Genomic DNA, 14,880 nt, shown 5'->3' with positions numbered 1-14,880 from the left:
AGAGTTTCCCTAGAGATCCCAACTAAAGAGGTAATGGTCAACCAACACATCTGCAACCCCTTCTTTGAGAATGGTTTTGCAGAATTCAGCCACACACAGGTATGAGTTCACAGGGTGTGTGTTTTACACACATACATACCTCTTTCTTGGCAGGCAGCTCACAGTCCTGAGAGAGACTGAAGGCAAACTTTGAGAGAACCCTAAGGAAACATCACCTTTTTAAAACCACACCACCATCCTTTCCACACATACACCATTTTATATCCATTTCACTTCATCCTGGCCTCTAAGTCTTTCAAAAATAATCTAGCTGTTAATACGCTTGAATGGCGAGATTTAATCTTGTAATATTCTGCTGGCACCGTCTTGTGTGCGTCGCTCTCGCATTCATTCTCACTTGTGATCTCACAGTTTCACTCCAATCTCTCCTTTGTTTTATTTCTCAATCATTCGTTCCAATCTCTTCTCATTCTCTCTTAATCTCTCCCACTCTGTCTCTCTCGTGGACATCTGTCTCCATCTTTTACCTGAGCTCACACTTGATCTGGACCCATCCTGGGCTGCGTAGGAAGGACCAGGGCTGGTACCACTTCTCCACTGCAGGCATACTGGAACACAACACCTCCAACCACAGGTGTAACACCTGCTCACTGTGGGGGGAGAGAGATGTGGTTAGGGAGTGTTCACTGATAAGAGGGACAGCCAGGATCTCTGAGTGAGAGAATCTGTGTGACTCACTTGAGGCCCACGCAGAGGAGCGAGCGGAACTTGACGTCCATCTGAGCGTGTGCAGAGTCGTGGCTCATATTTACAGACTGCACCGCCTGAAAGAGACAGACGGAGGGCGCTGAAGCATCACTGAAACAAATGCTTATGAACAAAACATTCAGTGTAAAACTGTATGTAGCCTAAGGCCTATGTTTCTAACAGACAACCTTCACAGCCCATCGGCCCCTACCACTAGGCAGTTCCTCATTCCCCCTTTGAAAGTATCTGCATTTCAGGTGCTAAGTGTCATTTTTTAAATTGTAATTTTTTCCTCCTTTATCTCCCTAATTTCGTGATATCCAATTGGTAGTTACAGTCTTGTCCCATCGCTGCAACTCCTGTACGGACTCAGGAGAGTTGTAGGTCGAAACACGACCCCGCCAAGCCACACTGCTTGTTGACACATTGCTCGCATAACCCAAAAGCCAGCCGCACCAATGTGTCGAGGAAACACCATACACCTGGCGACTGAAGTCAGCGTGCAGACGCATGGCCTGGGACATCCCAGCCAGCCAAATCCTTCCCTAACCTGGACGGCGCTGGGTCAATTGTGCACAGCCTCATGGGCCTCCCAGAGGTTTGTCAGTGAATTATTGTATAGTCAGTCTAGCACGGGATTGAACCTGGGTCTGTAGTGACGCCTCTAGCATTGTGATGGAGTGCCTTAGTCCGCTGCACCACTCAGGAGGCCCAGATACTGTAAATTCAATAGAGAACTAGGTCCCATATTACACAGTTCTTTCAGATCTTGGAGATGGAATGAGGAAGTCTTTAGTGGCGGGAAGTCTTTAGTGGCGGGAAGTCTTTAGTGGCAGGGTGTGAGGAAGTCTTTAGTGGCAGGGTGTGATGAAGTCTTTAGTGGCAGGAAGTCTTTAGTGGCAGGAAGTCTTTAGTGGCAGGAAGTCTTTAGTGGCAGGAAGTCTTTAGTGGCAGGAAGTCTTTAGTGGCAGGAAGTCTTTAGTGGCAGGAAGTCTTTAGTGGCAGGAAGTCTTTAGTGGCAGGAAGTCTTTAGTGGCAGGAAGTCTTTAGTGGCAGGAAGTCTTTAGTGGCAGGAAGTCTTTAGTGGCAGGAAGTCTTTAGTGGCAGGAAGTCTTTAGTGGCAGGAAGTCTTTAGTGGCAGGAAGTCTTTAGTGGCAGGAAGTCTTTAGTGGCAGGAAGTCTTTAGTGGCAGGAAGTCTTTAGTGGCAGGGTGTGAGGAAGTCTTTAGTGGCAGGGTGTGAGGAAGTCTTTAGTGGCAGGGTGTGAGGAAGTCTTTAGTGGCAGGAAGTCTTTAGTGGCAGGGTGTGAGGAAGTAAACAGGCTTGTTATAGGATAACATTTACAAAAGGACTCACTCTGTAGAGGAGCTCCTCTGGTGTGAGAACCTTGCCATCCTCATCTAATCTGGGGGGAGAGAGAGAGAACTGATGGACTGCACCACACAACTAAGACGACTGTGTAGGAATCCTAGCTGTTCATATGGTACAGAGGTCTGTGTGTGTCTAAGTTACCTGTACGTCTTACACAGCACCAGTCTGGAGTAGACCGAGTTAAAGTCCCTCTCCACCTCTCTACTGGCTGCCTGAGGAGAAAACAGACAAAAGAACAGTCAGGTAAGGCACCGTCAGACAGACACTGAACCCAGCCGTCTGTCTCCTACCTCCTCTATGAAGAGCCAGGGGTGGCAGGGTCCTCCCAGTATGGAGGGTTTCTTCAAACCGTGTTGGAAGATGGCCTTCAGGGCAGGACACAACGTCCCTCTGACCAGGTCTGTCACCGCCTCAGTCACCGAGTCATCACCCGCCAGAGAGTACTGGGGACAGCAGACCAGTTATACATACAATACTGACAAACCCATAGACTGGATATATCCACTAAAATAACACTGACAAATTTAAGTCTGTTTTTACTAGACTGACTACACAATAATTCACTGACAAACCTCTTTGCTCCGCTCATCGAGGATTTCTACGAACTTGGCTGGAAACCAACCTTGAGTAAGAGAACAGATCATGAGATAGAAGGTTCCCCAGAGTGTTAGGAAAACAGACTACAACATTCTACAGGACGTGTGGAGGGGAGATTGGGACAGAGATGGACATTCTACAGGACGTGTGGAGGGGAGATTGGGACAGAGATGGACATTCTACAGGACGTGTGGAGGGGAGATTGGGACAGAGACGGACATTCTACAGGACGTGTGGAGGGGAGATTGGGACAGAGATGGACATTCTACAGGACGTGTGGAGGGGAGATTGGGACAGAGATGGACATTCTACAGGACGGGTGGAGGGGAGATTGGGACAGAGATGGACATTCTACAGGACGTGTGGAGGGGAGATTGGGACAGAGATGGACATTCTACAGGACGTGTGGAGGGGAGATTGGGACAGAGATGGACATTCTACAGGACGTGTGGAGGGGAGATTGGGACAGAGATGGACATTCTACAGGACGGGTGGAGGGGAGATTGGGACAGAGATGGACATTCTACAGGACGTGTGGAGGGGAGATTGGGACAGAGATGGGGTGTTTTCATTCACCTCTCAGCCCGTTGAGCTCTCCCACCCAACAGTGCTCATCTTTCTGGGAAAAAATCTGAGAAAGAGAAAAACAGAGGGATGAGATGGAGGAGTGAGTCACTGTTGTAAAACTTTTTTTTTTTTTTTTTACACGTATGTTTTCACATACATTTCACACGCTGTGTTTGCAAAAACAAAGTCAGTGTGCTGTTAACAGTATAGCTTTCCCCACTGTGTTAACAGTATAGCTTCCCCCACTGTGTTAACAGTATAGCTTCCCCACTGTGTTAACAGTATAGCTTCCCCACTGTGTTAACAGTATAGCTTCCCCACTGTGTTAACAGTATAGCTTTCCCACTGTGTTAACAGTATAGCTTCCCCACTGTGTTAACAGTATAGCTTCCCCACTGTGTTACCAGTATAGCTTTCCCACTGTGTTAACAGTATAGCTTTCCCACTGTGTTAACAGTATAGCTTTCCCACTGTGTTAACAGTATAGCTTTCCCACTGTGTTAACAGTATAGCTTTCCCACTGTGTTAACAGTATAGCTTTCCCACTGTGTTAACAGTATAGCTTTCCCACTGTGTTAACAGTATAGCTTTCCCACTGTGTTAACAGTATAGCTTTCCCACTGTGTTAACAGTATAGCTTTCCCCACTGTGTTAACAGTATAGCTTTCCCCACTGTGTTAACAGTATAGCTTTCCCCACTGTGTTAACAGTATAGCTTTCCCCACTGTGTTAACAGTATAGCTTTCCCCACTGTGTTAACAGTATAGCTTTCCCACTGTGTTAACAGTATAGCTTTCCCCACTGTGTTAACAGTATAGCTTTCCCCACTGTGTTAACAGTATAGCTTTCCCACTGTGTTAACAGTATAGCTTTCCCCACTGTGTTAACAGTATAGCTTTCCCACTGTGTTAACAGTATAGCTTTCGCCACTGTGTTAACAGTATAGCTTTCCCCACTGTGTTAACAGTATAGCTTTCCCCACTGTGTTAACAGTATAGCTTTCCCCACTGTGTTAACAGTATAGCTTTCCCCACTGTGTTAACAGTATAGCTTTCCCACTGTGTTAACAGTATAGCTTTCCCACTGTGTTAACAGTATAGCTTTCCCACTGTGTTAACAGTATAGCTTTCCCACTGTGTTAGCAGTATAGCTTTCCCACTGTCCCTGTACCATACCGGGCTCTAACTAGTGCTACTCTGCTCACAAACACACGTGACCAACTTCCTTGACAATGTACCAACGGATTGAGCTACACAAATACATGGCAACATTTAAAGCAAGCTGTGGAGTGAAATTACAGCACTTAACTCCATTACATGTATGTGTTCTGTCCACTCACTGTGATGATGTCGTTCTTCCTAAAGCCCAGTTCGTCGTCGTCATGGCGCTCAAAGTCCAACAGGGCTTTGGCCCGTCTCCGTCGGTTACGAGACACAACCAGGAAGTTCTCGTGGTCTCTCTGGTGGCTCTCCATGGAGTAGTCTGGAGTCAGGTCCTGAGAGGAGGGACAGAGGGAGGGAGAGAGAGAAAGATGAAGAGAAGGCGAGAGGGGGAGGGACATAGATTAATCTAATCAAATTAGCTCAGAATGTACATCAAACATGTCAATCAGAATGACTCCACTATTTCCTAACTGTGTCGCAGTGTGAAGCACCATTGATTCAGTGATTTGATTTAATGACCGAGTGACTCATTGTTGGGTAACATGACTCACGGTGCTGCTGTGTCAGGGGAAGAATTCAATTATATGACTCATGCCACGATTACACCAGGCACTACCTAAAGCCTTCTACTGGAGATCAGTCATGGGAAAGGGGGATAACCTAGTCAGTTGTACAACCATGCATTCAACTGAAATGTGTCTTTGCATTTAACCCAACCCCTCTGAATCAGAGAGGGGCAGAGGGCTGCCTTAAATTGACATCCAGGTCTTCAGCACCAGCATGGGGGAGGACAAGAGATGCATACATTCAGCGACTTAACGGCCAGCGACTGAGCTCAGATTTCTGCAGATTATCAGCAAGGCGACCACAAGATAACCAGGTGAAGGAGGGACGGACTCCCTACCCATAGCATTGTCACCATGCCAAATAGGCTAAGGTGACATTGTGCATGGTATTTAGGGAGAGCTCAGCTACTTCTTACTACAAGGCAGCTTCTCTCTTAAACGCGGGGTCAGTGAAACTGAGTCGATTCAGTAATCTGATTTAGTAGTGAGACTCACAGTGCTGGTGTGTTGGGGGTCCAGACAGCTATATGATTCAGTAACCTGATTCAGTAGTGAGATTCACAGTGCTGGTGTGTTGGGGGTCCAGACAGCTATATGATTCAGTAACCTGATTCAGTAGTGAGACTCACAGTGCTGGTGTGTTGGGGGTCCAGACAGCTATATGATTCAGTAGTGAGACTCACAGTGCTGGTGTGTCGGGGGTCCAGACAGCTATATGATTCAGTAACCTGATTCAGTAGTGAGATTCACAGTGCTGGTGTGTTGGGGGTCCAGACAGCTATATGATTCAGTAGTGAGACTCACAGTGCTGGTGTGTCGGGGGTCCAGACAACTATATGATTCAGTAGTGAGACTCACAGTGCTGGTGTGTCGGGGGTCCAGACAGCTATATGATTCAGTAACCTGATTCAGTAGTGAGATTCACAGTGCTGGTGTGTTGGGGGTCCAGACAGCTATATGATTCAGTAGTGAGACTCAGTGCTGGTGTGTTGGGGGTCCAGACAGCTATATGATTCAGTAACCTGATTCAGTAGTGAGATTCACAGTGCTGGTGTGTTGGGGGTCCAGACAGCTATATGATTCAGTAGTGAGACTCACAGTGCTGGTGTGTTGGGGGTCCAGACAGCTATATGATTCAGTAGTGAGACTCACAGTGCTGGTGTGTTGGGGGTCCAGACAGCTATATGATTCAGTAGTGAGACTCACAGTGCTGGTGTGTCGGGGGTCCAGACAGCTATATGATTCAGTAACCTGATTCAGTAGTGAGATTCACAGTGCTGGTGTGTTGGGGGTCCAGACAGCTATATGATTCAGTAACCTGATTCAGTAGTGAGATTCACAGTGCTGGTGTGTTGGGGGTCCAGACAGCTATATGATTCAGTAGTGAGATTCACAGTGCTGGTGTGTTGGGGGTCCAGACAGCTATATGATTCAGTAGTGAGACTCACAGTGCTGGTGTGTCGGGGGTCCAGACAGCTATATGATTCAGTAGTGAGACTCACAGTGCTGGTGTGTTGGGGGTCCAGACAGCTATATGATTCAGTAGTGAGACTCACAGTGCTGGTGTGTTGGGGGTCCAGACAGCTATATGATTCAGTAACCTGATTCAGTAGTGAGATTCACAGTGCTGGTGTGTTGGGGGTCCAGAAAGCTATATGATTCAGTAGTGAGACTCACAGTGCTGGTGTGTCGGGGGTCCAGACAGCTATATGATTCAGTAACCTGATTCAGTAGTGAGACTCACAGTGCTGGTGTGTTGGTGGTCCAGACAGCTATATGATTCAGTAGTGAGATTCACAGTGCTGGTGTGTTGGGGGTCCAGACAGCTATATGATTCAGTAGTGAGACTCACAGTGCTGGTGTGTCGGGGGTCCAGACAGCTATATGATTCAGTAGTGAGATTCACAGTGCTGGTGTGTTGGGGGTCCAGACAGCTATATGATTCAGTAGTGAGACTCACAGTGCTGGTGTGTTGGGGGTCCAGACAGCTATATGATTCAGTAGTGAGACTCACAGTGCTGGTGTGTCGGGGGTCCAGACAGTGGAAGTGTTCAGCGGTGCGGGTGATGGCCTCTCGGAGCGCTGCTACCAGCTCTGTCTGCTTGATGTTCTTAGACTTGAGAGCCTCCGCCTCGTCCTCACCCCACAACAGAGAGCTCAGAGTGGACTTCCTACGTAGCGACTGTCTCCTCACAACCTATAGACACACTCTGGTTAGACATGCTATCACACACACACACACTTCTATCAGACCACTCACTTTATTGAGGTTGTTGTTGAGTGTGTGGGAGTTGTTGGTGTTGAGCTGGGCCTGCTCATTGAGGATGTAAGCCAGGTGTTTGTTCCTCTGGGCCTCCAGTGTGTCCTGGGACAGCGCCCCCGCCAGCCTCATGGCCTCCCCCAGTACTGCAGCCCCGTCACCCAGCTGGCTGGGCAGATCGGACAGCGTGTTGAAGATGGACGCAGAGTTCTCAGAGGACACCAGCTCCTCCTCCTGTAGGGGAGAGAGGAGAAGGTCAACCTCCTGTAGGGGGGAGAGGAGAGGGTTAAACAGGGGAATGACCAATCCCAAATCCCCAAGACACTTGTAGGCCTCTAGATCTGAAAGGGTTGGATAGATGTAAGAAAAAGAGGTGGAGTTATTACTGTATGATTTTCAATACCAATCCAATCCTTTCTGATCTACACAGGTCTAGGGAGTAGGGGTTGGTTTAAAATCAAACCAGCAACCAGCCAGCCAATGAGAAACAACTATCCCACCTTGATCTTGAGCATGCCCAGTGTGACCTGGAAGAGGACCACAGAGCCCTGGTAGAACAGCAGGTCCCAGATCCTCAGCAGGATGCGGATGTCCACCACACTGGCAAACGATGTCAGGAACCAGTGCAGCGTGATCAGAGACAACTCTGGGGGAGGAGAGGAGGCGAAGGGAAGGGTTAGGACACACAGGCAGGTTGGTCTCCTACACTACACCCGACATTCTTAGCAATGTTTGTGGCCTCTAAACACCAGACTTTAAAAGCCTTATTGCAGTTTCCCTGTAGCTCCCATGATCCCTATTCACATTTTTACATTAACAGCTTAGTCATTTAGCAGACATTTTTATCCAGAGTGACTTACGCTAGTGCATTCAATCTTAAGTTAGCTATGTGAGACAACCACAGTTCATTTTCCTCCATAAAGTAGGATCCAGCAAAGTAGGATAAGACGAGTGTTAAAGTGTAAAGAACCCCCCATCTCTCTCACCGATGTCGTGCTCCTGCAGAAGCCTGTCCAGGCTTGGTAGATACTGGACTATGAGCTGTCTGAGGACCCTCTGGTCTGTCTGGACCCCCAGCAGGGTGGAGGAGAAGTAGGAGGGTGGCAGCAGGTCCTCGATCAGGGCACACATCATCCACAGCACGTCCTCCTCCTCCAGGAACAGCAACAGACATGACACCACCTGGGGATGGGGAGAGCGTGGAGAAAAGAAACAGAAGAGATTAGGTCTTTATTGTCCCCGTTGGGCAATTCGGTTGCAGCGAAAATACAGAGTCTGGGCAGATACAAACATATACACATTACAGTAGAGGTATTACAAACTCCCTAGATTAAAGAGTTAATCAAGAACACAAGATCAAATAATATTTAAAATACTATTTAAAACATGCAGAAAGGGACCTTGATGGTAATATGCCAGCTCTTTACCAGACAGAGGAAAGTGTATTAACCTGGATGGTAATATGCCAGGTCTTTACCAGACAGAGGAAAGTGTATTAACCTGGATGGTAATATGCCAGGTCTTTACCAGACAGAGGAAAGTGTATTAACCTGGATGGTAATATGCCAGGTCTTTACCAGACAGAGGAAAGTGTATAGATCGTAACTACACAATAGAGCACAGTGAATGTCCTCCTTACCATGCCTGTGCCCTGGCAGTAGCCAATGTCTGGGTAGAGCCATGCCAGGCCCCGCAGTACCCGCCTCAGCCTGGGAACACCCACACTCTGCAGGCTGCAGAAACACGCGTTGGAGGGCATGGTCCGCAACAGGTCCTTCTCTATCTGAGAGAGGGGGAAGAGATGGACGGAGTGGGATGAGAAGGGGTGGAGAGATAGAGGGAAGACAAAGAGGGGGAAAATACTGTTTTTCAACCAATGTGTTGTAAGAGTTTACAGATTTATTAGCATATATAAATTAATAATCAACCATTAATAAATCCCCTTGTAAATCACTTATATATTTTTTTAAACAGGTTAACAATGTTTGATCCTCAATCACAGATTTTCATCAAGGGAGAGAAACATTTTACATCATCAGTACCATTCCACCCCTCCACCTGGAGTCATCTGGATGTACAGTACCTCAGCATCCAGTACCTGTTTGGCAGCAGTGGTCTCGTCGTTGGTGCTGTTCTTAACGATCTCTTTGTAGGAGATCTCTGTAGTCCTTTTCTTCTGCAGAGCTCCAGACAGACGCATCCACAACTAGCACGACCAGAGAGAGAGGGGGGGGGGGCAGTCAGACAACAGACGAGAGGTCGACTGATTATGATTTTTCAACGCCGATACCGATTATTGGAGGACCAAAAAGAGACAATACCTTTGAGATTGATATATATATATATACACACATACACATCAATCAATCAATCAGACCTAATTATAATATAAAAACACACAGAAATACGAGCCTTAGGTCATTAATATGGTAAACTATCATTTTGAAAAAACAAAACGTTTATTCTTTCAGTGAAATACGGAACCGTTCCGTATTTTATCTAACGGGTGGCAACCTTAAGTCTAAATATTGCTGTTACATTGCACAACCTTCAATGTTATGTCATAATTATGTACAATTCTGGCAAATTAATTACGGTCTTTGTTAGGAAGAAATGGTCTTCACACAGTTCGCAATGAGCTAGATAAACTAGTAATATCAACAACCATGTGTAGTTAACTAGAGATTGTTTTTTATAAGATATGTTTCATGCTAGCTAGCACCTTACCTTGGCTTCTTGCTGCACTCGCATAACAGGTAGTCAGCCTGCAACGCAGTCTCCTTGTGGAGTGCAATGTAATCGGCTATAATCGGTGTCCAAAAATGCCGATTACAGATTATGAACACTTGGAAAATCGGCCCTAATTAAATCGGCCATTCCGATTAATCGGTCGACCTCTACAACAGACATCTCTGAATCAGGTTATACACCGTAGTAGGAGTTGGCCCTTTGACCACTTTATCTCCCCTTACTGGTCTGTGGTCTCATTCTGCCTTTTCCATTTGTTAAAACCTCTACTGCTGTGTTTTCTCCCCTCTAGGCCCCCTTACTGGTCTGTGGTCTCATTCTGCCTTTTCCCTTTGTTAAAACCTCTACTGCTGTGTTTTCTCCCCTCTAGGCCCCCTTACTGGTCTGTGGTCTCATTCTGCCTTTTCCCTTTGTTAAAACCTCTACTGCTGTGTTTTCCCCCCTCTAGGCCCCCTTACCTGTGGTCTCATTCTGCCTTTTCCCTTTGTTAAAACCTCTACTGCTGTGTTTTCCCCCCTCTAGGCCCCCTTACTGGTCTATGGTCTCATTCTGCCTTTTCCCTTTGTTAAAACCTCTACTGCTGTGTTTTCCCCCCTCTAGGCCCCCTTACCTGTGGTCTCATTCTGCCTTTTCCCTTTGTTAAAACCTCTACTGCTGTGTTTTCTCCCCTCTAGGCCCCCTTACTGGTCTGTGGTCTCATTCTGCCTTTTCCCTTTGTTAAAACCTCTACTGCTGTGTTTCCCCCCTCTAGGCCCCCTTACTGGTCTGTGGTCTCATTCTGCCTTTTCCCTTTGTTAAAACCTCTACTGCTGTGTTTCTCCCCTCTAGGCCCCCTTACCTGTGGTCTCATGCTGTGTGGTATGCCCCCCAGCACCAGGGAGCGGAGGCGTTCAGAGTGGGGCAGGACGGGGGAGATGAGGTCCCAGGTCAGGTCTCCTACGGTGTGGTTGTGGGTGAACTCCAGGTGGGCCTGCCAGCGCAGCCTCTGCTGGGGGTCCTCTCTCTGGGGCTCTGGCCTCGGCTCTGGCTCTACACCATCTGGAGGGGGAGAGAGATGTTGTTCAACTTCAGTTATCGTTGTTCAGGGTTATACTCCTGCATTCCTGTTACTCTGGCACTGTCTGCTTCCCCTGTTTTAATGATTTCTCCTCCTCCACCACTAAGGTCTGCTTCCCCCGTTTTAACCCATTAGACATGGGCCCAACAACAGCCCCAGTGTTCAGCTGTGTCTCAGTTCCTTTACAGACTATGTCTACAGTATCAGCAACAGGTCAATAGGATTTCAGCAAGCAGTGCAAGTCACTTTTTTACCTTTATTTAACTAGGCAAGTCAGTTAAGAACAAATTCTTATTTACAATGACTGCCTTTCCCCCAGCCAAACCCTAACCGGGGGCGGCAGGGTAGCCTAGTGGTTAGAGTGTTGGACTAGTAACTGGAAGGTTGCAAGTTCGAACCCCCGAGCTGACATGGTACAAATCTGTCGTTCTGCCCCTGAACAGGCAGTTAACCCACTGTTCCTAGGCCGTCATTGTAAATAAGAATTTGTTCTTAACTGACTTGCCTAGTTAAATAAAGGTAAAATAAAAAATGTATAAATAAAAAATAAATAACCCGGATGACACTGGTCCAATTGTGCGCCATCCCATGGGACTCCCAATCACGACCGGTTGTTAAACAGCCTGGAATCGAACCAGGATCTGTAGTGACACCTCTAGCACTGAGATGCAGTGTCTTAGACCGCTGTGCCACTCGGGAGGCCCCAATTCAATGCCCGTGAACTGATCACAGGTATTGAATTGATCGGTCACACGTTGCATACTGTAACTGTACAGCTATGGCTGAAAAATTCTGAAAGACGATGGCCAGAGCTTACCCATGATGTTGAATAAAATCGTTATAAAATCGTTACGCAACAAGTCAGTTTTAGTCAACATATGGAATAGTTGGGAAATGACACAGTGCCCACTTTGTGCAAATGCGGTCTTTTCCTATGATATATGACACACATTTTCAGCCTACGTTACATTTCAGGGCTGGGTTTTATTTGGGTGTTATCACCAACCAGCATGCCACTGTTTATTCATCAGAAACAGGTGCAGTGTTATTCATTTTCAAGACTGAGATGAGCCAAACAGCCTTGTGTCCACTTGTCAACCTGAGCCATGGAGCAAATTAAAATGGGGCGTGGAAACGGGATTTTGCACCTACACTTTTTTTCTTTTTACCAGAAATGCATCATCCATTGGATAATATATTTTTAACAAAGACTAGCTAAAAAAAAGGAAATGTATCTGACCATTTTATAAATGGAATAATTGCGTGATAATATTTTGCAAACCCGCAGCCGTATAGTGGTCAAAACCAAAGTTGCTTCTCTACGCGTTCCACTGCTTTGATTGGTGTAACGTTAGCTAGAAACCACAACTGTCTATCAAGACAATGAAAAGCACCCGTGAAAGAACATTCAAGGACCTTCGTCATGTCATTTGTGGCGTGAATGATCATGAGGTAAGTCATTGTGTTGCCCATCATTTCACTTCCCGTGAGAACCATGAGCACAGGCTGACTTGGCTTTGTTGTACTGCAGCCAAAGCCTACCAGCAGCCTGCCAGCTGCCTACCTCCCAAAGGTTGCACTGTGTCCATTACAATGGAGAAAAACACATTTCAGCTTTATTTCAATAGGAATCTATATTACTGGAGCGTCATATTTTTTCTAACAATTTCAATGATGGATTCGTGGACACAATTTAGGGAAGATGCCACAACTATGGAGATAAAAATAGATGGCGAAGCCAAAGACAGACCAGTGGTTACCATCTGTGGAGTAGTTTTCCCTAAATCAATGCTTATGACTTGGTGCAACTCAACTGTGTTTTGATCCAGGGAAAAGAAAGAGAGGGCTGAGCACAACCCACCATGGTAGTCAACTCTTAATCTACTGAATGACTGCTAACATATTGCTGGGTGAGTAAAGACCAATATCGTTTAAAAGAAGCAAATCACATTAAAATTGATGCATGCAATGAGTGATGTTGAAGGTTTGAGTCCTGTTTTCTTCTTACCATCACTGTCCAGCCTGAAGCCAAACTCATCATACTGCAGTTCTGCCTCCTCTGTTGGGTCCTTCTGTAAACGGAGACAATAAGAGCCATACAACAAGTCCCATGACATATTATATTAAAGTACAAGATAAATCACAGTAAACACTAAGGGTTAAGCAGTACCTTTATAGGTCAATGAGTGCAAACAAGACGCTACAAGAATTAATGGCAAAAAATATGAATATGGGCAGGTGTGGTAAAAACATTCACATTCAATAAATCCAGAAATAGCCTAGAAAACCACAGTACTAAGCTAGAGGCTCCCTCTCCTCAGTGTTAACCTAGCAGTACAAAGATGTCAGGTCAGTCTGTACCTGATAGTACTTGGCCAGGATGTCCTGGGGCCACATACTGGAGGTCAGTGCTGAGAAGGGGCCCCCAGGGGCTGGAGTGTAACCACCTGGAACACAGAGGGGGGAAGGAATGAGAGAAGAGGGAGATAGAAGAGGAAAATGAGGTACTGTGATGATAAACTGATTGTGAGTCAAATAATGTGAGGGACATAAAGAAAATAGAAGGACAAGAGAGGAAACATGAAGGGAAAGGGGCGAGGTGGGATGACAGAGGACTGAATGAGAATAGACTGACAGGGGGAAAATCAAACCCTGACAGAGAAGTTTGAGAGAAAGACGGAATGGAAAATGATAGGGGGGTGAGAGGAGAAACTGGCAGAAGGATAATCAAAAGCACTATCAGAAAGGGGAAGCATAAGGGAAAGAAAAGGAAGAGGATGGAGGGATTGAGGGAGGGAAGAGGGGAAGAGAGGGATGGGAGCCCTTACCTGACATGCCGGAGGAGAGCAGAATGAATAAGGTGTGTGTTGGTGTAGACAACCACTCTGGGAAAGGAGGGAGATCAGATACTAGCACCGACTCTGGAAGGAGAAAACAGACACATTACCTGTCTGACCCAATAACTCACTCACACTAATGTCCCAAAGATTAGTCCCCCTTTAGTTAACTCCTTTCTGAATCCAAGAGTGGCAGAAGAGCTCCTGCATGTTCAGTTTGGTCTTCAATTCCATGTAGCAAGGTAGCCAGCATCAGTACATCCTTTCGTAATCAGTCTTTCCTTCCCCTAGTAAGGAGGGGTCAGTTCAAACACATTTACAGACACTAGACAGAGCACACAATAAGAGCTTAACCCTTCTCCATGTGAAGCAGTAGAACTACTGGAGCAACAGCCTCTCTGTCTCATGAACACACCTCTTCCTTATAGAAAACAAACAAAACAGAAGACACTAACATGACCTATTCTTGCACCGTGCAGTCAGGATCAAAACTGATAGAACAAGAGAGGGAGGTCAGGATGGAGAGATACAATGAGGAAAGAGATTGAAGTGAGAGATGGAGGAAGAACAGATGATCAGAGCAAGAGAGGGAGCGAGTGGGAGAAAGAAAGAACTGGGGGTGTGTGAAGGAGGAAGAAAGAGGGATACAACTCTGAAGCACCAACTGTTCTCATGCAATAATAATGGCAACGTGACCATGGCTGCTGCTCTACATACTGTAAATATTGCCCTTCCTTGGCTTCTCTCACAAACACACACACACTATAAGAGTGTTATTGTCTTGAACCCATGACATGCCTAGCTCCTCAGGGAGTAGAAGGGGGGGCTGGCAGCAGCATTTGACCTCAGTGTATTTGAATGAGCAGCAGTTAAGTGTACCGATTAAGACCACTTCCATCTTTGGATTCAAAGTAGAAAAAGACAAATGTTCTGCTATTTAATGTTTCAACCAGTTATTCTAAGCCAAT

General features: G+C 46.4%; 1 protein-coding gene across 7 annotated transcripts in view; it reads right to left on the bottom strand.

Annotated features, from left to right (window-relative positions):
* The window catches only part of LOC149978954 (small G protein signaling modulator 3), a 28,258-nt gene that overhangs the window by 4,740 nt on the left and 8,638 nt on the right, over window positions 1–14,880 (bottom strand). Inside the window, exons 1-20 of one of the 7 annotated variants that reach the window (XM_090197055.1) lie at window positions 14,368–14,632; window positions 13,904–13,996; window positions 13,437–13,522; window positions 13,084–13,147; window positions 10,857–11,056; window positions 9,354–9,476; window positions 8,910–9,053; window positions 8,257–8,452; window positions 7,771–7,916; window positions 7,271–7,504; window positions 7,025–7,207; window positions 4,621–4,776; window positions 3,291–3,345; window positions 2,690–2,739; window positions 2,408–2,560; window positions 2,259–2,329; window positions 2,103–2,151; window positions 739–824; window positions 528–650; window positions 140–200 (exon numbers count right to left, since the gene is read on the bottom strand). In XM_090197055.1, coding sequence (XP_090053181.1) covers window positions 140–200; window positions 528–650; window positions 739–824; window positions 2,103–2,151; window positions 2,259–2,329; window positions 2,408–2,560; window positions 2,690–2,739; window positions 3,291–3,345; window positions 4,621–4,776; window positions 7,025–7,207; window positions 7,271–7,504; window positions 7,771–7,916; window positions 8,257–8,452; window positions 8,910–9,053; window positions 9,354–9,476; window positions 10,857–11,056; window positions 13,084–13,147; window positions 13,437–13,522; window positions 13,904–13,910 — 2,187 coding nt within the window. In that variant the 5' untranslated portion in view covers window positions 13,911–13,996; window positions 14,368–14,632. Of the gene's footprint in view, window positions 1–139; window positions 201–527; window positions 651–738; window positions 825–2,102; window positions 2,152–2,258; window positions 2,330–2,407; window positions 2,561–2,689; window positions 2,740–3,290; window positions 3,346–4,620; window positions 4,777–7,024; window positions 7,208–7,270; window positions 7,535–7,770; window positions 7,917–8,256; window positions 8,453–8,909; window positions 9,054–9,353; window positions 9,477–10,856; window positions 11,057–13,083; window positions 13,148–13,436; window positions 13,523–13,903; window positions 13,997–14,367; window positions 14,633–14,880 lie in introns of those variants that run through there. The other 6 variants (XM_090197052.1, XM_090197057.1, XM_090197056.1 and 3 more) reach the window with 6 other exon arrangements.

This window comes from Oncorhynchus mykiss, chromosome 13 (genome assembly GCF_057628025.1).
Source record: "Oncorhynchus mykiss isolate SJ-2025 chromosome 13, ASM5762802v1, whole genome shotgun sequence".
NCBI lineage: Eukaryota > Metazoa > Chordata > Actinopteri > Salmoniformes > Salmonidae > Oncorhynchus > Oncorhynchus mykiss.
This window is presented reverse-complemented; position numbering and strand designations above follow the sequence as displayed.